The following is a 22,785-nucleotide window of genomic DNA, read 5'->3' on the forward strand; positions in this document are numbered from 1 at the left end:
GTTACTATATCTTCCAAATTTTTTCAATATGTTCACATAATTTTACTTTTGTCATATTAATTCCCTAAGCTAAGACTATATTACTCATTTTACCTTCCCAGCTCCTGGGAAACAGAATAACTAAGTGGCTCTGCTACTATGAAGCTGCACTTTTTTCACTTAAAATTAAATATGTTTATTACATTTATACATATTCTTCATCCTTACCATTTTAATGACTTATAGTTTTAGTTGCATTGGTATACCATAGTTTACTCAGTTTACTCATGACAGTTTTGCCTTAAACATCTTTATAAAAACAGCTTTTCTTTTATTTTAAATTACTTCCTAGGTGCGTAGTTAGTGGGTCAAAGGGTATGAATATTTTGTAGGTATAATTTTTTGAATATGCACTGACAAAAGAATGTCTTCAGTTTGCAGCACTAATAGTAATGACTGAGTCTTACCATTTCTCTAAGGCACCCATGTTAGGTTTTATTCAACATTTTAAAAATTGCTAACATACATTAAGTGATACTTTATAATAGTTCACATTTTCATATTTTTATTTCCTTTTCTCTACAAGTGAGTTTTAATTGTCTTCTCAACTCTTTTTTTTTAAAACAAAAACACAATTTTATCTACATTTCTACCAGATAAAAAAAACTCAGCAGTGCATATGGATATAAAGAAGTCACACCAGAAAAAAGGAATAAAACAGTGTTAAAGTGATCAGACTAGGCCCAAAATGGAGTCACTCGTGATAAGCTCCATGTTAGCAACTCAAAACTTAACAAAATTTCTATGTCCAGTCCTCCCCAAAAAAGAAGGCCTAAGTCAATCAATTAGTGCTTGCCCACTGACCACAAGTTAACCAGCTCCAAGACTTCCTTTGCTCAATATAAAAGATGTAACCCTGCTTTAACCAATCAGCAAATACCCAGTAAAACTTTCTTGTTCTTGTTCACTTTGGTCTATAAAACACTTTGAATTATACAAGCTCCTTTTGGTTAGATGGGATGCTACTCAATTCATGAATCACTGAATAAAGCCAGTAAGATCCTTAAAATTTACTCAGTTGAGTTGTGTACTTTAGCAACAAAAAGGATAAAAATTAATTCCAAGATGGGAAAATTTCTTCTTTCAATAAGAATGGACTCTCTAGGAAAGCTAGAGAACATTGAGCAAGCATTGGTTTAAAATATCTCTGATATAGCTTCCTGAAACTGAAGGAATGCTAAAGTAAGTAAGGGTTCTCCAATAAGTTCCTTTCCTTTAAAATCACATATATTGTTTAGAAACCATACTTTTTTCTGGGATTTTGATTAATATTCCAAATATCTCAAAAAAATTATGGTCCATACCAACAGCTCTACTAAACAGAAAATAAAAGGCAGATAAAAAATTCTATGATATTTTCCTGTGCAAAAATTAAAGCAGCAGGAACCATATTATAAAATAACATCATAGTGTGTCAAAAATGGAACTGAAAAATGAAGTTTAGCATAGTTTCCACAAATAACTGCATTTGTTTTTCTAAGATTATATTACTATATAAGTACAGGTCACTCTAGTTTGTACATTTTTCCCCCTGGAAAGGTACAAGTACAAGTCGGAGAAGCTTTAAAATAAGATATTAACAGTTTAAAATTAAAAGATTAAAAGTCTTTGTTCTCACAGCTACTGCACACAACACATTTACATTACACAGTCAACTCCTTAGACATCTGTTTCCTGCCACTCATTACTCCTGGGAAAACACAAGGTAAATACACTAATAAAATTACAACTGAACTACACACAATTTAATATCAACATGTTATAGTTGCCTAGGTAATAACAATCTTATATTTCCCACAGGAAATTAGCATTATAGTTTTATATGTGTATTTTTCATATTGTACAGCTGAGTGAAAACAGTTCTCCCCTCCCTTAAGATGTGCTTAAAATTATGTAATCAGTTAAATAACCAAATAATGGTTTTTTGTTTGTAAAATACTACTATTAGATTTTTTTTTAAGACGTGATTCCTTTAATCTCCAGGAAAAACTAAAGTTTTTGTGAACAAAAGAATAACAGTTCAAAGAGAAACTCATTCACTAAATAAAAGGTAAAAAATACTGATAAGTTAGCCCCAAAGTGAGAAATTTGGCTTCAGTAACAGTAGTTTTTTTAGTTGTAATGAATAGGAGATACGTAAGGGTTAGGGAATAGTCTGCTTGCTATTCTCTCTCACTGTCTCTCTGGTCTTCACTTTGAAATGTAGCAAAAAGTTTACCTTTGCAGGAATGTCAGGAAAAGCTTACATTGGGGAGGGAACTGACAATTAAGGGAGTTTAAATCATAATAGTTGTTTGTAAAGGCCTAGCCACAAGATTTACTGTGAAAAATTAAGGCCTATAAATTAATAAGAAATTTAGTTCACCAATCTTAAATCTTTACTTTATTAGGATAATAAAACAGGGAGTCTTTTCACAGATAATTCCCAGAGGCAGATGGTCCCAGAAACACCAGGTCTCAACTAGTCCTGGGAGACACCTGATCCCAGCTGCTTTGAAGATTTACCAAGGAGCATACCAATTAGACCTGAATTATATTAAAAGAACTTGCAGAGGAGACTTTCCTGCAGCTGAACCCCTACCTCCTGCATATTGTTATGTGACTAACTGCACAGACTTTTTTTTTTTTCTCTTCTGCCCCTGAACCCAAAAAAGCCACCAGCACCAGAAGAGTGAACAGAATTCCCCTGCCTTCTCAGGCTACTGTTATTTCTGATTAAAGACACTCTTATACCACTCAGTCCGGTTCATGTTTGATTGACTAAGTGTGATGGGCTACCCCAAATCTGGCCTGTTTCAGTAACAACACTAAGAAAAATAAAAGATTCTGACATTAGTTCTAGGACAGGATCAGAGGATTCTGGCCAACCTTTGGTGAAAGTTTTTGGTTTTTGCCAGGAGAACCAAAGTAGAATTCAAAAGAGAATAAAATGGAAGTTTCATGAGAATAGGGGCCTAGACCTAGGCCTAATGCCTAGTGATGTGCAATAAATACCTGCTAAATACTGAATAAATATACTTTTCAAACTATCAAGAAGAAGCCTGATCACCAAAAGACTAGAGAGGATAGACTACAGGATTTCTGCAAGGCTTGTCCCTTAAGTTGAAGAACACTAAACTCTGTAAAACCTTTTCTGCTTGCTCCCCTATATATACTCTGTGCCTTCGGAATCCTCCTGTACACAAAGAGTTTCTGTTCACTCTGTAGCCTGATTGAAGAGTGCATAACTTTTTTTTATCAAGTAATCACACACAAGCCAAAAGAGAACTTCAAAATGTGCCTTAAAAAAAAACAAAAGAAAAATAAACAAATGGTACTACATAAAACTTAAAAGTTTTTGTATAACAAAGGAAACCATCAACAAAACAAAAAGACAACCTACTAAATGGAAGAAGATATTCGCCAAAGACACATTTTATACGGGCGTTAATATCTAAAATTTATAAAGAACTCATACATCTTAACAACAAAAAAAGAAAATCAATTAAATAATGGGCAGAGAACCTGAATAGACATTTCTCCAAAGAGGACATACAGATGGCCAACAGACAAATGAAAAGATGCTTAATGTCACTAATCACCTGAAAAATGCAAATTAAAACCCCAATGAGATATCACCTCACACCTGTCAGAATCACCATCATCAATAAATCAACAAACAACAAGTTTCAGCATGGAGAAAAGGAAAAACTCATGCATTCTTGGTGGGCATGCAGATTGGTGCAACCACTATGGAAAACAGTATGGAGGTTCCTCAAAAAACTAAAAATGAACCTGCCTTATGACCTACCTAGTGATTCTAATTATGGATATTTACCTAAAGAAACCCAAAATACTAATTTGAAAGAATATATGCACTCCCATGTTCATTGCACCATTATTTACAATAGTCAAAATATGGAGCTTTTCCACCGGCTCCCCTCTCCCCCAACCATCCCTCCAGCTGCACTTGCTCACTGGGAGCTCCAGGCTCTTTCTAAGCCAGTGCTGCTGTCATCTCCTTCCAGCCACCATCATAATCATCTACCAGGACCTTATCAGCCATGATGAGATGTTCTTCAATATCTACAAGATCCAGGAGATCACAGGCTGGCTGTGCCTTGAGGTAGAAGGGAAGATGGTCAGTAGGACAGAGGGTAACATTGATGACTCACTTATTGGTGAAAATGCCTCCACTGAAGGCCCCGAGGGCAAAGAAACCACTAGCACAGTAATCAATAGAGTTGAAATTGTCATAAACCGTCATGTGCAGGAAACCAGCTTCACAAAAGATGCCTACAAAACGTACATGAAAGATTACATGAAACCAATCAAAGGGAAACTTGAAGAGAGAACAAAAATAGTAGTCTTTTGTGACAGAGGTTATAGAACAAATCAAGCACATCTTTGCTAATTTCAAAAACAGGCCCTGGCCAGTTTCCTCAGTGGTAGAGTGTCAACCAAGCATGTGGAAGTCTCAGGTTCAATTCCCAGTCAGGGCACACAGAAAAGGCAACAGTCTCCTTCTCTCTTCCTCCTCCCCCTCCCCTTCTTCTCTTTCTCCCTCTCTCTTCTCCTCCCACAGCCATGGCTCAATTGATTAGAGCCCATTGGCCCTGGGCACTAAGGATAGCACCGCAGAGTCTCTGCCTTGGGTGCTAAAAATAGCTCAGTTACGAGCATGAGCCCCAGATGGACAAAGCATGGGCACCAGACGGGGTTGCCAGGTGAATCGCAGTCGGGGCACTTGTGGGAGTCTGTCTGTCTCCTCTCCTCTCACTTATTTAAAAAAAAAAAAAACTCTATTACTGAAACCATGAGTCTAGATTGGCTGGATTGCTCTGCTGAACTACCATGAGGATAGTGTGATTTCATATATGCTTTTCTTTAAGGATGGTTTAAAAATGGAAAAATGGCCTGACCTGTGGTGGCGCAGTGGATAAAGCCTCAACCTGGAAACGCTGAGGTTGCCGGTTCAAAACCCTGGGCTTGCCTGGTCAAGGCACATATGGGAGTTGATGCTTCCAGCTCCTCCCCCCTTCTCTCTCTCTCCTCTCTAAAAAAATGAATAAAATAAAATAAAAGAGCCCTCATTTTAAAAAAAAATGGAAAAATGTTAACAAATTTGGCAGTTTGTATCTATGACCTGTCATCATAACTGGATGTGCTTTTCATTCATACAACAGGACTAGGAAAAATAGGACTGATGATATCTTAAGATTTTCATTTATTTTGACCTTGATTTATTTGGAGTAGAGGCATTGTTTTCAAGACAAAACATGTCATGTATGTTGTCTAAAAATAAAATGCATTTAAACTCATTTGAGAGAATGCCTCCTATTTTAATACACATTTAAATTCATCCTTAAAAGTGTTTCTGGAGAAGCTAGTGCCAGTCTGTAGACCACTACTATAAAGCATAACACAGTCTTCAGATCACTTCCACAGTGAAAACTACTGGGGCTGGAATATAAAAAACAAGGATCAAAAGTCTTAATTCTGCTTGACCAGGCAGTGGTGCAGTGGATAGAACATTGGACAGAGATGCGAAGGACCCAGGTTTGAAACCCCAAGGTCACACGCTTGAGTGCGGGCTCATCTGGTTTGAGCAAGGCTCACCAGCTTGAGCCCAAGGTCGCTGGCTTGAGAAAGGGGTTACTCTGTCTGCTGTAGCACCCCCCCCCCCTCCATCAAGGCACATATGAGAAAGCAATCAATAAACAACTACAGTGCTTCTCATCTCTCGCCCTTCTTGTCTGTCTGTCCCTAACTGTCCCTCTCTCTGTTTCTCTCTGTCTCTGTCACACACACACACAAAGTTTTAATTCTGAGTTGAAGTAAAGGGGAAGACCATGCTCACAGCAGAGCCAACATTTGAAATAGATTCCTTAGACATTTTATCACCTGCAAACAGAAATAGTTAACTGGAAGAGACTGCAAAAAGACTAATACAGCCCTGGCCAGTTGGCTCAGCGGTAGACCGTTGGCCTGGCGTGCAGGAGTCCCAGGTTCAATTCCCGGCCAGGGCACACAGGAGAAGCACCCATCTGCTTCTCCACCCCTCCCCCACTCCTTCCTCTCTGTCTCTCTCTTCCCCTCCCGCAACCGAGGCCTCCATTGGAGCAAAGATAGCCCGGGCGCTGGGGATGGCTCTGTGGCCTCTGCCTCAGGCGCTAGAATGGCTCTGGATGCAACAGAGCGATGCCCCAGAGGGGAAGAACATCGCCCCCTGGTGGGCATGCCAGGTGGATCCGGTCAGGTGCATGCGGGAGTCTGTCTGACTGACTCCCCGTTTCCAGATTCGGAAAAAAAAAAAAAAAAAAAAAGACTAATACAGTTCAGGGGAAAAAATGTTATGGAAGCAACCCAAGTGCCCACCAATTGACAATTGTATAAAAAAGAGGAGGTACATATATGCAATGGAATATTACTCTGCTATAAAATAGAATAAAATTTATGATTGCAACAGTATGGATGGATGTAGAGGGTATTATGCTTAGTGAAATAAGTCAGTCAGAGAAAGGCAGATACCATATGATTTCACTTATATGTGGAATCTAAAGAACAGAAAAAACAAACAAGAAAAAGTGAAACAGTCTCACCAACACAGAGAGTAGTCCATGGTTTCCAGAGGGTAAGAGGGTTGGTTGGGGGACTGGGTGAAAGAAGTAAAGAGTTTAAGTACAAATTGGTAGTTACAAAATAGTCACAGGGATGTAAATAAAGTACAAAATAGGAAATATAGTCAATAATATTGCTATAACTATGTATTGTGCCAGGTAGGTACTGGAAATGATTTGTAAAGTATATGATTGTCTCACTACTATGCTATGCACCTGAAATCAATACAAAGTAATATTGACAGTAAACTGTAATTGAAAAATTAAAATAAAAAAAAGTGCCTTGAGCCCTAGAGCTGGCAGTAAAAGGCTATTTTCTGTAGCACTATAAATAATCCTAAAATTTTATTTCAAAAATATAAAAAGCCGCTTTTTGTAAGAAATAATACTAAAAGCCAAAGCAAAATTTCAATAAAAATGCTGCCATCTGAGGAGTGCAATGAGTCCCATCAGGGAATGTTCTGGGGTTCCCATGGTGACATTTGTTTATATATAAAATCAGAAACATAGATAAAGATATAGATTAGATAGATGTAGATATAGATATAGATATATGTAGATAGATATAGATATAGATATAGATATAGATATAGATATAGATATAGATATAGATATAGATAGATATAGATATAGATATAGATATAGATATAGATATAGATATAGATATAGATATAGATATAGATATAGATATAGATCAGCAGTTCTCAACCTGTGGGTCGCAACCCCGGCAGGGGTGGAACGACCAAAACACAGGGGTCGCCTAGAGCCATCGGAAAATACATATTTTATTTAAAAATGTATTGTATAATAAAAATGTATTGTATAATAAATATGTATTGTATAATAAATATGTATTTTCCGATGGCTTTAGGTGACCCCTGTGTTTTGGTCATTCGACCCCCGCCAGGGTCACGATCCACAGGTTGAGAACCACTGATATAGATATAGATATAGATATATTGAATAGATATAGATATATACATACACATATGCACAGAGTTGACCTTTGAACAAAGGCAAGTTAGGGACACCAACCACCTACAAAGTTGAAAATCCACTTATAACTTGTCAGTCCTTTGCATACTCAGATTCCTGACCGTGGGCCAATCCAAAATTGGGAGGGCCAACTGTATATTTATTGAAAAAAAAAAAACTGTATACAGGTGCAGCCATGCAGTTCAAACCCATGCTATTCAGGGGTCAACTGTAATATTAAATATTTTATCTAGGTTTTTAAGAAAGAAATAAAACAGATTCTTACTCTCTTTAATTTGTGATATTCAAAGGCATATTTTCTAGTTTCTATAATATTGATTACCAAAAACAGAAAAAGTTCTTTAAAATAAGCCTTTAAGTTCCTGCCTACTTTAATTCCCTCTCTGAGCCTCAACACATTTTAATAGAAGATCCCAAATAATTCTTACTGTTATTCACACCTAGACATGAAAATTGTCAAGTTGCTTCATTTATCTATATATAGTCTATTATATTATATTCTCAAAATAGAGATATACAGAATTTGATATTTTATTTAAATATCCCTCAACTTCCTTTTAACAAAATGGGTATTGTACTTTGATAAATGTTTTCCATCATCATCAATGAATTAACTGGATTCTGACACTATCTACCTGGAGATGGATCACAGAGCTCACTCCTTAAAAGCTCCGTCCTACAAGACTCCCCCCTTCATATACCAACTTTACATGCCAGTCACAAGTCCTAGCTGTTCCCTGTACTTCTGACCTACTAACTATAAATTGAAGGTTTCCATACATCTCCTCATTTGATTAATTTGCTATAGTGCTCACAGAATTTGTAACAGAGTGAAATGCTCAGTCTCTCTGACTCCATCTTATTTCATCCTGGATTGTTTCCAAGTCCTTCAGGCTTATAGCTTCTGCTATAGATATGCTAATTATTAGGGGAATTTTAGTTGCAGCTTACATTTTTTTGTTTTTGTTTTTTGTTTTTGACAGAGAAAGAGACAGAGAGACAGATAAGGACAGACAGGAAGGGAGAGAGATGAGAAGCATCAATTCTTCATTACGGCTCTTTGTTGTGACTCCTTAGTAGTTCATTAATTGCTTTCTCATATGTGCCTTGAGGCTACAGCAGAGTGAATGACCCCATGCTCAAGCCAGCGACCTTGGGGTAAAGTCAGCAACCATGGGGTCATGTCTATGATCCCATGCTCAAGCCAGCGACCTCTTGCTCAGGCTGGTGAGCCCGTGCTCAAGCCGGATGAGCCCGTGCTTAAGCTGGCGACCTCCAGGTTTCAAACTTGGGTCCTCCACATCCCAGTCATATGCTCTATCCACTGCACCATCACCTGGTCAGGCTGCTGCTTAAGTTTCTGAAAGAACAGCCCCTTGTGGAAGATCCCTTTCTCAAACTGGTGGGAGAAGTTTATACAAAAATAATGATAGCTTATCAAAGATTTTCAGGAGCCTCAACACTGGACTCAGAACAGTCGGGGTCAACAGACTAAGAACAAGGAGATTTAGAGGTTTTTCAGTCTTCCTGTACTTGGTCATTAATCTAGCTCCTCCCATTTTTCCCTTCCCTTGACATAAAAGAAACCTAAACTCTGTACTTCCTTAAGACAAATTTGAGAAACTTCTAGGGCCCCTATCTTCTTGATCATTAAACTTTTCTTACCCCAAACTCTGACGTTTTGAGTTTTGGCCTTTTGAAGCATGAGGCACAGGGACTTTGGGGCCAGTGACAAACTGAGAAACATTTACTTACTTTTACAAGTTTATTATAAAGGCTATGATAAACAGTACAGATGAATAGCTAGATGAAAAGGTAGCATGGGTGAGGTGTGTGGATAAGGGAACAGAGCTTCCTGGGTCTTTCTGGAAGTGTCATTCTCTCCACATCTCCATGAGTTTTCCAAACCCAAATCCTTTAAGCCTTCTACTGAGGCTTCATTACAAAGGCATGATTGATTGAACCATTGCCCATAGGTGATTGATCTAAACTCCAGCCTCTCCCTCCCAATCCCCAGAGGTCAGGGGATGGGACTGAAAGTTCCAATTCTCTAACCCCATGGTTGGTTCTCCTGTCCTTAAATTGGCTTGGGGCTTCTCAAAAGTCACCTCATTAATATAACAAAAAGCATGTTTGTCACTCTTCTTATGTAGAAATTCCAAGGTTCTACAAGTTCTGTGCCAGAAATGGAAATAAAAACCAAATGTATATTATTATAAACCACAATATCACAGGTAGTAAGAAAAGGAATTACAAATTAGTTGTGTCCTCCTTACCATCCACTGAAAGGGATAGTCTTGCCCATTTATAGAAATACACACAAAGGTAGACAGCTACACCACCGAAGGCTCCAACAGCCAACAGACACCAGGGAAGCACTCAAAAGAGAAACAGACACAGATCTTCAGAGAGATACTAGGGAGGAGACAAAAGGAAAAAAGAGAAAAGTGTATTACTTGGAAAGGACAGAGACTCAAGCTGGCAGCCAACAGCATCCCCACACACACCTAGTGACAGCGAGAAACTGGGACCCCACTGGAGAGTGTGTGTGTGCTTCACACACACACACACACACACACACACACACACACACACACAATGTCTCATACACACGTGATCTCTCACAGTCTGTCTTACACATACAATCTCTTATACACAATCAAAAACTTCCTTATGTACATGAAACCTGTCTTTCACCACACACATTCACACACACACAGTTTCTGTAGTCTCACAAACGCCGGAAAACATGCCCACCGCGCTCTGGTCTCTCTCTCACGCCCCATCGGCTCCGCCCACTTGGCCCCGCCCCGCTTGGCCCCGCCCCGGCGGCTGTGGGAGAGGAGGTGGTGACAGCCCGGCGGGGCGGAGCTGCTACTACTGCTGGCTCCTCTGCCCGCGGTGGCTTGGGAGAGACTTCAGTCAGTTCTGTCGCGAGCGCAGCCGATCCGGGACAGGTCTGCGGTGGTGGCGCCGCCTCGCGCCTCGCTGCCTGGCCCCTCTGGCGGCGGTCCCCAGCGGCGGCATGTGCTCGGCCCGGGAGCTGCTTGGAGGCGGGGGCAACAGCGACAGCAGCGGCGACGGCGGGGAGCGCAGCGAGGACGGGGACGCGCTGGCCGAGCAGGCGGCGGCGGGGACCGAGTGGGAGCCTGGGGCGAGCCCGCGGCGGTGCGGGCGGCGGTCGCCGGAGGAGCACAAGCAGGTGAGAGGGAGCGGCGCGGCGCGGCCCGCAGGGCTCGGTCTCCGAGCGCCCCAGGCGGCGCAGGGCGGACTGGCGGGCGGCATCCACCCGGAAGAGCGGTTAGACGGCCGCGCTCGGGCCGCCGCGGGGCCCTGTGTCTGGCCGGGGCACTCGGCCCTGCCCGGCCGTGGGGCTCTGTAAATCTGCCCTCTCAGTGGTCTCTTACCTCGAAGCCTTCCGCGTAAACCCTCCTTTCTCACCTCCAAGTCCCCCCCGGCCTGTGCTGCGGTTTAGGGGACAGCTGCCCCCGCCCGCCCCCCATCCTGGCGTTTCCGAACGCACACTTAGTGTCTCTGCACGGAAGGTGTGGACGGATTTCTCTAGATGTTCAACCAGTGTCTGAGGCTTGGGAGGAAGTATTACAATAAACGTCTTGACAGGGACTCTCCGAGAGCAAGTTCTTCACAGGACTACAAGAGAGCTAAATTTTATTTTAAAAGTAAATAAACAAAATTGCTTTCAGGCGGTACCAAAGTGGTCAAAACCCACTTTGATGAAGTGGGTTTCTTCCCCAGATTAAAGGCTTCTCTACATACGGGACCAAAGACATTGCAGCACATCAAATATGTTCAAAATATTAACAGGCAAGAAATTTAAAATAAAAAAATTAAATTATATGTGGGATGAATTTTCACCTGTAGGATGAATTTGCACCAGCAAATACAGTTAGATAATTCAAAAATACCCTAGATAAACTAACCTTCAGAATACATTAAGGAGCAGAAATTCAAATGATTATTTGCCTTTATTACAGCCTAGACTGTTGGGACAATCAGTTGACGCCTGTTCCCTCCCATTATCCTCCATCTGTCCTTTTTGTTACATTTCACAAACTCCAGTATCATCACTAAAGGCACTGAGATTAAGTGTATCTTCTAATATGTCAATATTTTATTTAGCGAACAGAAATAACAGTGTGTGGCACATGCAAAATATTCCTTAGCATTAAGCGTGCTCGCCATGTGAAAGTATAATTTTTCATCCTTATGACAATATAAAAGATGGTGACTGAAGCAAGTCATTGGTAGCTAGGAGATCTTCCTGATTCTCTCCTTGGTGGTTTTCCCCATTAATTTGTATCATATAACTCAGTAGCTAAAGAGCTTAGTTTCCTCTTTAGTTACTCAACTGGGAAGTGGAGGAATGGCAACAGGAACTCACTTGGTGAAGGCAGGGCTGGAAAGGTGGAGGAGGAAGGGGTGGGTGGTGCATTTACTGTGTAAGAGAAAAGTAAATTTCAAAATGGTTGTAAGGGAGTGTGTAAAATACTTCATTTAAGCTTTTGTGGGTTTCATAGTATATATATTATCAGTTGCTCTAGTCTTACCAAAACTGCTTATGGTACAAAGAAAAAGGAATGAAATATATATTCTAGAAAACAAATATCACTTTGCATACCTGCTTCTTTCCTTGCATGTCATGGAAATTCATTCCATGTACCCCTTTGAAATATTATTTTATTTTTAACACAGGATTTATTTATGTACTCTAAGCTTACATATGCAATAATTGAAAATAACATGTGAGATATGCATTTACTATATCAGCACCAAAGGATAATTTGTCAACAAGCCAAAAATAAACAAAAAATTGGTACAACCCAACCCATTGGTGTAACTTTTAGATAATTTAGTTTTGGCTTCCAGATAAGATAGATCATTTCTTGGTAATATTATTACAAAGACTTGGTTTTTAGCTTTATTTTAATTCCTGCAAATTAAATTTTAAGTTTTGGAAGGCAGCTCGGCTCACCACTATACAACCAACGCAAAATATGAAATTTTGTATGCACTGCCTTGCATTGATGGTTGAGGTAACTACAGATTTAAATATAATTGGGGAAGCCTGACCAGTGGTGATGCAGTGGATAGAGCGTTGACCTGGAAGGCTGAGGTACCAGGTTTGAAACCCAGGACTTTCCTGGTCAAAGCACATACAAGAACTACTACGAGTTGATGCTTCTCTCTCCTACACACCCCCTTTCTCTCTCACTCTCTCCTTCCTCTAAGATCAATAAATAAACTCTTTTTTAAAAAAAATAAAGATAATTTAGGGAGAAATGAAATTAACAGCTATAAAACATTCTAGGGTATTGTTTTATTTTTCTCTAGGAAGAAGGTGTATGTTTTTTTTCATTTTAAGGCTACACATCCTTAAATATTACAAATGCAGTATTTTGGGAAACTTGGTTTGTAAACTAGTTATTTAGAACTTAAAGTGAACTTTTCCATAGAAACAATGATATATACAGAAACAGAACCATAACTGATTAGCCGGAAGTGAGGTAGAGATAGTTTTTCTGCTGTCCTGTCTGTTTACCACAGTCACTTGGTGTTCCACAGTGTTTGTAGCCTCGCAGACACTGGGAGAATTGGCAGCAGCGGTGGTGCAGCAGGGCCAGCTCCTTTACATCTGGATCCGGGCTGTGGTGGTGTGCTCTTTACCACAATTGCTCCAGAAGGCACCTGACTTTTGCTCTTCAAGCTCCTTCAGCCATTTTTGTCAGCCCTAATTTTCTGTATTAAATCCCTTTCTGTGTCTATTTCCTTCGCAGATTTTTGCTCCTACCTGAGAATTTGATGAAGTGGGTTTCTTCCCCAGGTTAAAGGCTTCTCTACATACATCCTTTCCTAGCCGATTTTCCTTCTCTTCTGTCTGAAAGGCACATGCCCTTCCCTCAACCTGGAAGGCTCTTCCATCATAGATTTGACTATACAAAGTCCATCTTTGGCTTACTGTTATTATGATACTTGATCAAAATCTATCTGATTTTGGTGTTTACTTCATATAATACTGAAATACTAGTATTAATATAGGTGTTTTAGTAACCGATATTGTTGGCCTCTTTTTTTTACAATTTGTCTGTAGATGCCACTTTCTCTGAGAAAAACTAAGATTTCTCCGTCCTTTTGGCCTGAACCTTTCAAGATAGGATGGTTGACAGAGGAGGCCTGGTTAAAATCAAGTATCCTAGGAAAGGTGGTCTTTAAAAAAATGGACCAAGTCCTCTAAATAAAAGAACTGTCAAGTTTGAATAGGAGTCAGGCCTTTCAGAGAAAGAAGTGAAGGAAAGACAAAATGCCCAAGGAACTGAAGGGACAGGGCAGTTATCTTACATGTAAGTTGGTAATTATGTGCATGAGAGATGACCCAAGTATGTTTGTATGAAAACTGTGTAACTTTATGTACAAAAGTCTCTGTCCTGCTGCATAGCTGAAAAGCTAAACATCTCCATTCCATTAGACATCTGTACTGTGTGCACCATGCACTTAGATGTAACAGGTCACAGTCTTAATAACCGGAGATGGCCTTGCTTACCTAGAGCATAGAGAGGTCCTGTTATCCTTAGATTGACTTTGGAATCATTACTTTAACTTTAAAGTCTTTCTTTATGATTATAAAATTATTTTGTACTTCAGAAAATGTAGAAATATATAAAGATCTAAAGAAGAAAACAAAAGCATTTGAAATCCCACACTGAGGAATATTTTGTTATAAAATATCAAAAATCTAGTATTACTACATTAATATCTATATGTATGTATATAGTATGTACACATACATGTGTTTTTAACATGTTTGAATGTAGTATTTGAATTTAGTATCTTGTTCTACCTACTTAGCATGTGTTGTCATTTTCCTATGTTATCAAAAGTTCTTTTTAAAAATTACTTTTAGGGCTCCCTAATAGTCCGTTTCTCCAATACTGCACATTTAAGTTGTGTCAAATTTTCTTTTATAAACAGTGCTGCATTGTAAATCTTTGCTTGTAAATCTTCACAGTTCTACCCTGAAATAGATTCCTATAACTGAAAGAACTAGGTCAATGAGTCAAACGCTTTGAAACCTCTTGAAACATCCTAAAGAATTTCATTGAGAAAGGGTTGTACCAGTGTACACTTCGAGCACTGGTATGTTTATAGTGCTGATTGGAAACCATCCACGCCAGCAAAGAACAGTTCTGCTCAGCTTTAGTCTGCATACAAATTATCTCTTGTTAAGTGCATATTGTGATTTCATTGGTCTGGGGTGAGGCCTAGTATTTTGCATTTCTAACAAGTTTCTCAGTAATGCGAATGCTATCTATGCCCATGGACCACACTAGTGGCAAGGGATTAGAGCAGTGGTTCTCAAACTTTTTGAAGTTGAGGCACATTTAAAATCCTACAAATAATTGTAGGCACATTATATACAAATTTCTGAGAAATATGTTATAATAATTAAGTCAAATATTAAGGAAAAAAATATAAAGTTCAAGCGTGCTTTTATGGTAATTAAATGAAATAAATACAAAATTAAATTTATTCTGACAAAAAGTATTTTTATGTTACATTTTTTGCGATATGCTTTTTAGAATTCGTAAAAAAGAGGGGTTAAAAAATAAAAAAAAAACGGCCCTGGGCCCTGGCCGGTTGGCTCAGTGGTAGAGCGTCAGCCTGGCGTGCAGGGGTCCCGGGTTCGATTCCTGGCCAGGGCACACAGGAGAGGCGCCCATCTGTTTCTCCACCCCTCCCTCTCTCCTTCCTCTCTGTCTCTCTCTTCCCCTCCCGCAGTCAAGGCTCCATTGGAGCAAAGATGGCCCGGGCACTGGGGATGGCTCCTTGGCCTCTGACCCAGGCGCTAGAGTGGCTCTGGTCGCGACAGAGCGACCCCCGGAGGGGCAGAGCATTGCCCCCTGGTGGGCAGAGCGTCGCCCCTGGTGGGTGTAACGGGTGGATCCCGGTCGGGCGCATGCGGGAGTCTGTCCGACTGTCTCTCCCCATTTCCAGCTTCAGAAAAATACAAAAAAAAAAAAAACGGCCCTGGCCGGTTGGCTCAGTGGTAGAGCGTCAGACTGGCTTGCAGGAGTCCCAGGTTCGATTCCTGGCCAGGGCACACAGGAGAAGTGCCCATCTACTTCTCCATCCCTCCCCCTCTCCTTCCTCTCTGTCTCTCTCTTCCCCTCCTGCAGCCAAGGCTCCATTGGAGCAAAGTTGGCCCGGCCGCTGAGGATGGCTCTGTGGCCTCTGCCTCAGGCACTAGAGTGGCTCTGGTTGCAACAGAGCAACGCCCCCTGGTGGGCATGCTGGGTGGGCCCCGGTCGGGCGCATGCGGGAGTCAGTCTGACTGCCTCCCCATTTCCAACTTCGGAAAAATTAAATAAATAAATAAATAGCGACACAAAAGTTATCTTTTTATATATATAAATGCATTCTTAATAAGATTTAGTAAATTCGGCAGGTTCCAGCACAAATGTGTTAAGTTTTTTCATTTATGAGAAACATGAGCCTGATGTGTCCTAGCAATTTCTTCAATGTTTGGGCATATTTTTGAAAGGCAAACTCTCATTTCCTTGTCAATACATTGAAGAATTCCTCTTTTTTTACTCTTAATTGTGTAGAGGGTAGAAAATCCTAATTCACATAAACAGGATGTTGAAAATTGTAGTAAAAAGTTTTTTCAGATATTGCCACATATTCTTTTTTTATAGAAATCCAAAAGGCTTCAAGAGACAATTCCTTGTGTTTAATCATCAATCCACGGTCAGTGGATATAGCTGCCAGTTCTTCTGTTAATGCTAAACCAAAATCACTTGAAGCTTCCATGAATGGGTTTCTAATCCAATCGTATTGTTCAGTGTTAAGTGATGGAAAATGCTATAAATTAAATTCTGCCCGTCAGCCTTCAAGTCCTATTTTATTTACACTTAACTTTTGCTCACTTCCAGAATCAGATTCTTCAATATCACGCTTCTTTTTGAGAAATCTACCCATTTTATTTGGGTGTATTTATCTAAAAATAATATAATGATGTGTTAATAATAAATATAATAATGATGTGTTAACAAAAAGAGTGGTATTTCCATCATGAAATGGTATAATAGAGTATATTTATTTTTATATCTGGGCACATGCTGTGAACCAGTGCAGTTAATAATTCCAGGTCCTGAGTGGGAACGGTGCGGAATTAAGAAAATATGGGATCGGGAGGGTCTGGTAATTGCTGCTGGCAAGAACAAAGCACGCCCAAAAACCACATCTTGCTTTATTTATAGGGCAAAGTGGGCCATTAGCAAATCATTGAGATATTTGATCATGTTTCCAAGGCAACCCAAGAATTTCACCAAGTGCAGAAAACTCCCACCATACATATCATCTTAACTTTACACCAAACAAAGGATAGAAGAAACTTGCCTCCAGTCTTTCCAGGGAACATGGGGGGTAGTGTAAACAATCCAGCACCACAGCTTAACAGCCTTTTGCAACCTAATCTGGCAAGTGAGGTAGGGGGTTGGGCAGACTGTCAGTTTACAGCCAATTCCCCACATCTCTGTCCCCCAAATATCTAAACTCCAAAAACCCTGTTGGTTTTTTGGTCCCCAACAGGCACATATTTCTCTGGAGTACCAAAGAGAGCACCTGGAAATCTAGGGCAGACCAATGCACCCTGCACACACTTTGAGAACCTCTGGATTAGAGGATAAGCAAGACAATCCACAGTGTTCATACTATCTGTAATGACGATAGAAAGATGATAGATAGATAGATAGGTAGATGATAGATGATTAATAGATACTTAACCAGCAGTTTTCTTCAGGCCAAGTGATTTGTTCTAGGTTCCTGCAACTAGGTAGTACAGAGCAGACCAGAATGCATGTCTCCAAACTTCAAAGCCAGTGTTCTTCTCATATACAAAGAGACCGCCTACGGCCCTGGCCGGTTGGCTCAGTGGTAGAGTGTTAGCCCAGCATGTGGAAGTCCCGGGTTTGATTCCCAGCCAGGGCACACAAGAGAAGCGCCCATCTGCTTCTCCATCCCTACTCCTCTTTCTCTCTCTCTCTCTCTCTCTCTCTTTCTTTCTCTCCCCCTCCCACAGCCAAGGCTCCATTGGAGCAAAGTTGGCCCAGGTGCTCAGGATGGCTCCATGGCCTCCACCTCAGGCACTGGATGGCTCTGGTTGCAACGGAGCAATGCCCCAGATGGGCAGAGCATTGCCCCCTAGCAGGCTTGCCCAGTGTATCCCAGTCGGGTGCATGCGGGAGTCTGTCTCTTTGCAAAAAGAAAAAAGAAAAAAAAAAAGAGGCCTCCTACGTGATGGGTGAACAGTCATTAACAAATCTGCCGCCCTTCCTTAGATTGTATAATTCAAAACTAGATATTCGTTGATACCCATTTCTTTTTAAAGGCAGTTTGCAAGCAATACTGTAACGTGCTAGGAGTTTAGATGAACTCTTAATCTCGTGCTGTTCCCAAGGACATCCAGCACTAGAGTAACTCTGGGAATAATTTTGCATATGGTAGGCATGGCGTCTTTTGTTCATTTTTTATTACTATTCAGAGTGTAACCTCTAAATCAGTGGTTCTTAATGTGGGGCACTTTTGCTCACAGGGGACATTTGGCAATGTCTGAAGATGTTTTTGATTGTTAAAAGTGGTGGGGTGCCACTAGCATCTTATAGGAAGAGTCTAGGGATACTGCTAAACAATCTATAATGCACACAACATTTCTTTCAACAAAGCATTATCTGGCTCAAAATGTCAATAATGCCAAAGCTGAAAAGCCCTACTCAGAATATATCAGGGTTATAGTACTTTCACTTGTCAACAATAATTACTCTGCTAATAGATATTCCAATGTATATGTAAAAATTGTTTATTTTCTTGAAGCTTACATTCCAAAGAGATAGTCTCTCAATTGGCCTTTCCTTGCATCCTTCTAGCAGCTCCCTATATGCAACTTTTCCTATCTTGCTCTCTCTCAAGTCTTTTTCTGCTTCTTCCTATTAGCCATCTCCTTTTTATCTCTATTGAGTGTCTCATTCTCATTTGTCTTTTATTTTTTGTCGCCACTTTCTCTTTTTCTCCATACATCTACTCCCCACTAACCCTCTCCTCTGTAGAAGTGGAGAATTATGGAACAATGAAAAAAGTTGGCCTGACCTGTGGTGGCGCAGTGGATGAAGCGTCTACCTGGAACGCTGAGGTCGCCGGTTCAAAATCCTGGGCTTGCCCGGTCAAGGCACATATGGGAGTTGATGCTTCCTGCTCCTCCCCCCTTCTCTCTCTCTCCTCTCTAAAAAAAAAAAAGAAAAAAAAGAATAAAATTTTAAAAAAAAGAAGTTATAGAGTGTGATAGTTCTAAATTTGAATCCTGACTTGACTATATTAAACTTGTCATCCTGATTACTTAATCCCTTAAAGCAGCAATTTTCAACCTTTATCATCCTATGGCACACATAAACTAATTACTAAAATTCTACAGCACACAAAAAACTGTATTTTTTGCTGATCTGACCGAAAAAATAGGTGATTCATTCACACCAGACAGCTATTGTGTTGGCTGTTATCATTGTTTTTATTTGACAATCTAAAGGAAAAGAGGTCACTAATCCTTAGTAGGAAAATGAATGCCCACCCTCTGTACAACTTATTCTCAATTTCTTCTTCAAGAGAAGTGTGAAAGCAATGTTAAAGTGAAAACTAAATGTACTATGACACTAGGTTTGCCTTAAGAGGCCTAAGTAGAAACTTTATCTCGGTTCAAGTCTTATTTAAGCCTTAGCCACACTATCTTCAGTTTCTGTCTTCTATAGTTACATTCTTATCTTGCAGTAGCAGTCACATGTCTTCAAAAGCCATAGCAGTCTAACTAGTTATGTTTTGGTTCATTAAGTGCAGTGAGTGGTGTGTGTGTGTGTGTGTGTGTTTAAGCAAATTGATGAGATAATCAAAAAGTAGTTTTATTTGAGCAGAAAAACTGAATTTCTAATTAACTTGATGCAAAAGATACTCTCTATCCCCTGATCTAATTCTTTTTCCATATCCAGTGTTTTTTCCGTTTAACCTCATTGGCAGCTATTCCTGATCTTGGCATAGGAACAGGAAGTGATTGGCTTTGTTTTTGCTGTTTTCTTATGGCATGAACTATAAGCTTATCAAAATTCTGAGCAAAGAGAAATTATGCTGAAAATGTTTTGAACTTTTTGGACAATGAGGGATAAAATTATTATTACTTAATATGTAAACACAGTGTTAAGAAAATTAAATTTCATTTGTGATTTTTACTATACTATCTTTGATATAATTTTTCTCTTACATATCTGTTTCAGATTTTTTGTGTGTATGACAGAGACAGAGAGGACAGATAAGGACAGAAAGGGAGAGAGATGAGAAGCATCAATTCTTCGATTGCAGCACCTTAGTTGTTCATTGATTGCTTTCTCATATGTGCCTTGACCTGGGGGCTCCAGCACACTGAGTGACCCCTTGCTCAAGCCAGCGACCTTGGGCTCAAGCTGGTGAGCTTTTGCTCAGACCAGATGAGCCCACGCTCAAGCCAGCGACTTCGGGATTTCGAACCTGGGTCCTCCGTGTCCCAGTCCGACACTCTACTCACTACGTCACCGCCTGGTCAGGCTGGTTCAGATTTTTTATTCCTTCCAATTAATCTGAAAAGATTTTTATTTTTGTTTTTTATCATTTTGATCAAAATTTAGCTCAGATATATGGAAATCATCTACAGAGGCAGGGAATTTATGTTTGATTTTTTTGTGACTGGCAAATTTCATCAGGCTGATTAAAATCAGGGTTCCTTAGTCCATGATTTTCAGAAGTCATTACTAATGTCACTGCCAGAAGTAGAGAATTGAAAAGGAAAGTTATATTTCTGGAAAGATGTTTGATTTTAGCTACTTTTGATAGACAAGGTATTCCATCTGTGGTAGCATATAGTAGTTCCCCTTATTGATGGTTTCAGTTATCTTTCGTCAACTAGTCTGAAAATTTTACATGGAAGATTCCAGAAATACAAAATTTGTAAGTTTTAAATTGCACATTGTTGTAAGTAGCATGTTGTGAGTAGAGGAAATCTCTCCAAGTCCCTCCTCCTTCCCACCCGGGACATGAATCATCCCTTTGTCCAGCGTCTCCACCCCATACATACTACCCACCCATTGGTCACATAATAGCCATCTGGCATATCAGATCAACTGTCAAGATATTGCAGTGCTTGTGTTCAAGTTGCCCTTATGTAGTAGCCTAACACTTCATCACAGTGTCTACATCATTCACCTCAGTTCATCTCATCACATAGGTATCATCTCACATCACAAGAAAAAGAGCATAGTATAATAAAATACTTTGAAAGACAGACCACATTCACATAACTTTTAGTATAGCATATTGTTATAATTGTTCTATTTTATTGTTAGTGTTGTTCAACTCTTACTGTGCATAATTTATAAATTAAACTTTATCACAGGTGTGTATATACAGGAAAAAGCACATAGCATATAGGTTTTGGTACTATCCTTGGTTTCAGGCATTCACTGGGGGTCTTGGAATGTAACCCCCCTTGAATAAGGGGGGACTGCTATACTGCTCTGCATATACAAAGTACTCAGTAATGTCAACAGAGCTTCATTTCTTAAAAAACAAGTTGATTTGGCCCTGGCCGGTTGGCTTAGCGGTAGAGCGTCGGCCTGGTGTGCGGGGGACCCGGGTTCGATTCCCGGCCGGGGCACATGGGAGAGGCGCCCGTTTGCTTCTCCACCCCCCATACTCCCCTCCTTCCTCTCTGTCTCTCTCTTCCCCTCCCGCACCCCTCCCGCAGCCGGGGCTCCATTGGAGCGGAGATGGCCCGGGCGCTGGGGGTGGCTCCTTGGCCTCTGCCCCAGGTGCTAGAGTGGCTCTGGTCGCGGCGGAGTGATGCCCCGGAGGGGCAGAGCATCGCCCCCTGATGGGCAGAGCTTCGCCCCTGGTGGGCGTGCCGGGTGGATCCCGGTCCGGCGCATGCGGGAGTCTGTCTGACTGTCTCTCCCCGTTTCCAGCTTCAGAAAAAGACAAAAAAAAAAAAAAAAAAAAAGACAAAAAAAATATTAAAAATAAATAAATAAAACAAGTTGATTTTAGGAAAGTACAAAATGTAGAAATTTTTAACAACAGCTTGAATTAATTATATTCTTCACTTCATGACCTACTACTATCTGATTAATTTATATATAGTCTTTCATTTAATTAAATTTATTTTTTTATTAAATAATCATTCTCTTTCACTACAATAGCAACCTTTTTTTTTTAGCGAGACAGAGGGAGAAAAATAAGAAGCATCAACTTGTAGTTGCAGCACTTTTAGTTGTTTATTGATTGCTTCTCATATGTGTGTTTATTGACCAGAGGGCTCCAGCCAAGCCAGTGACCGCTTGCTCAAGCCAGTGACTTTGGTTTCAAGCTAGCAACACCAGGGATCATGTCAATGATCCCACAATCAAGCTGATGACCCCCTACTCAAGCCAGATGAGCCTGTATTCAAGCCTGTAACCTTGGGATTTCAACCTGGGACCTCAGCGTCCCAGGTAGATGCTCTATCCACTGCACCACCACCAGTCAGACTAGGCAACTCTTTTAATATGTTTGATAGGTATGGCTGAAACTGTATGTATCTTTTTGAATAGTTGGTTGTTTCGTTTGTCTGTGTTTACAACTATGTTTTAAAATATTGAATCCTATTGGTTAAAATGAAAATGAATACAACTTTTAGTATTTTTACTTTTATACTAATTTCAAAGGTTAATTCTAGAACTAGATGATATTCTCATTTTTATCCATCTCATCAGAAAGTTTCTTTTTCCTTTATTGGGTCTATGTAGCTTAGTAGCAAGTAAGTGTAAATGGATGCCAACTTTGTATTTAATTATAAATGACAAACAAGTTATGAATGTAATAATAAATTTTATAAATTATATAATATATAATGCTGTGCTTAGGTGAAGATTTATATAGTTGGTATATTTAACATATTATTTTTGTTTATTGTATAGGGAATGCAACTGCAACTACATTTGCTATCCACTAAGCCTCTAGTGAGGCTTTATTTCAGCCTCACTAGAAATAAAGAAATGCAAATTAAAACTGTTAGGAATGATTTTTCACC

At 40.0% G+C, this 22,785-nt stretch overlaps 1 protein-coding gene and 1 pseudogene across 1 annotated transcript in view; both read left to right on the forward strand.

Moving 5' to 3' along the window:
• The first annotated feature begins 3,901 nt into the window (after positions 1-3,901).
• Positions 3,902-4,961, forward strand: LOC136406525 (translationally-controlled tumor protein-like; annotated as a pseudogene).
• Positions 4,962-10,471: 5,510 nt separating this feature from the next.
• The window catches only part of LOC136405961 (uncharacterized protein FAM241A-like), a 29,941-nt gene continuing 17,627 nt past the window's right edge, over positions 10,472-22,785 (forward strand). The window contains exon 1 of the mRNA XM_066385681.1: positions 10,472-10,836. Coding sequence (XP_066241778.1) covers positions 10,660-10,836 — 177 coding nt within the window. The 5' untranslated portion in view covers positions 10,472-10,659. The remainder of the gene's footprint in view (positions 10,837-22,785) is intronic.

This window comes from Saccopteryx leptura, chromosome 5 (genome assembly GCF_036850995.1).
Source record: "Saccopteryx leptura isolate mSacLep1 chromosome 5, mSacLep1_pri_phased_curated, whole genome shotgun sequence".
Classification (NCBI taxonomy): domain Eukaryota; kingdom Metazoa; phylum Chordata; class Mammalia; order Chiroptera; family Emballonuridae; genus Saccopteryx; species Saccopteryx leptura.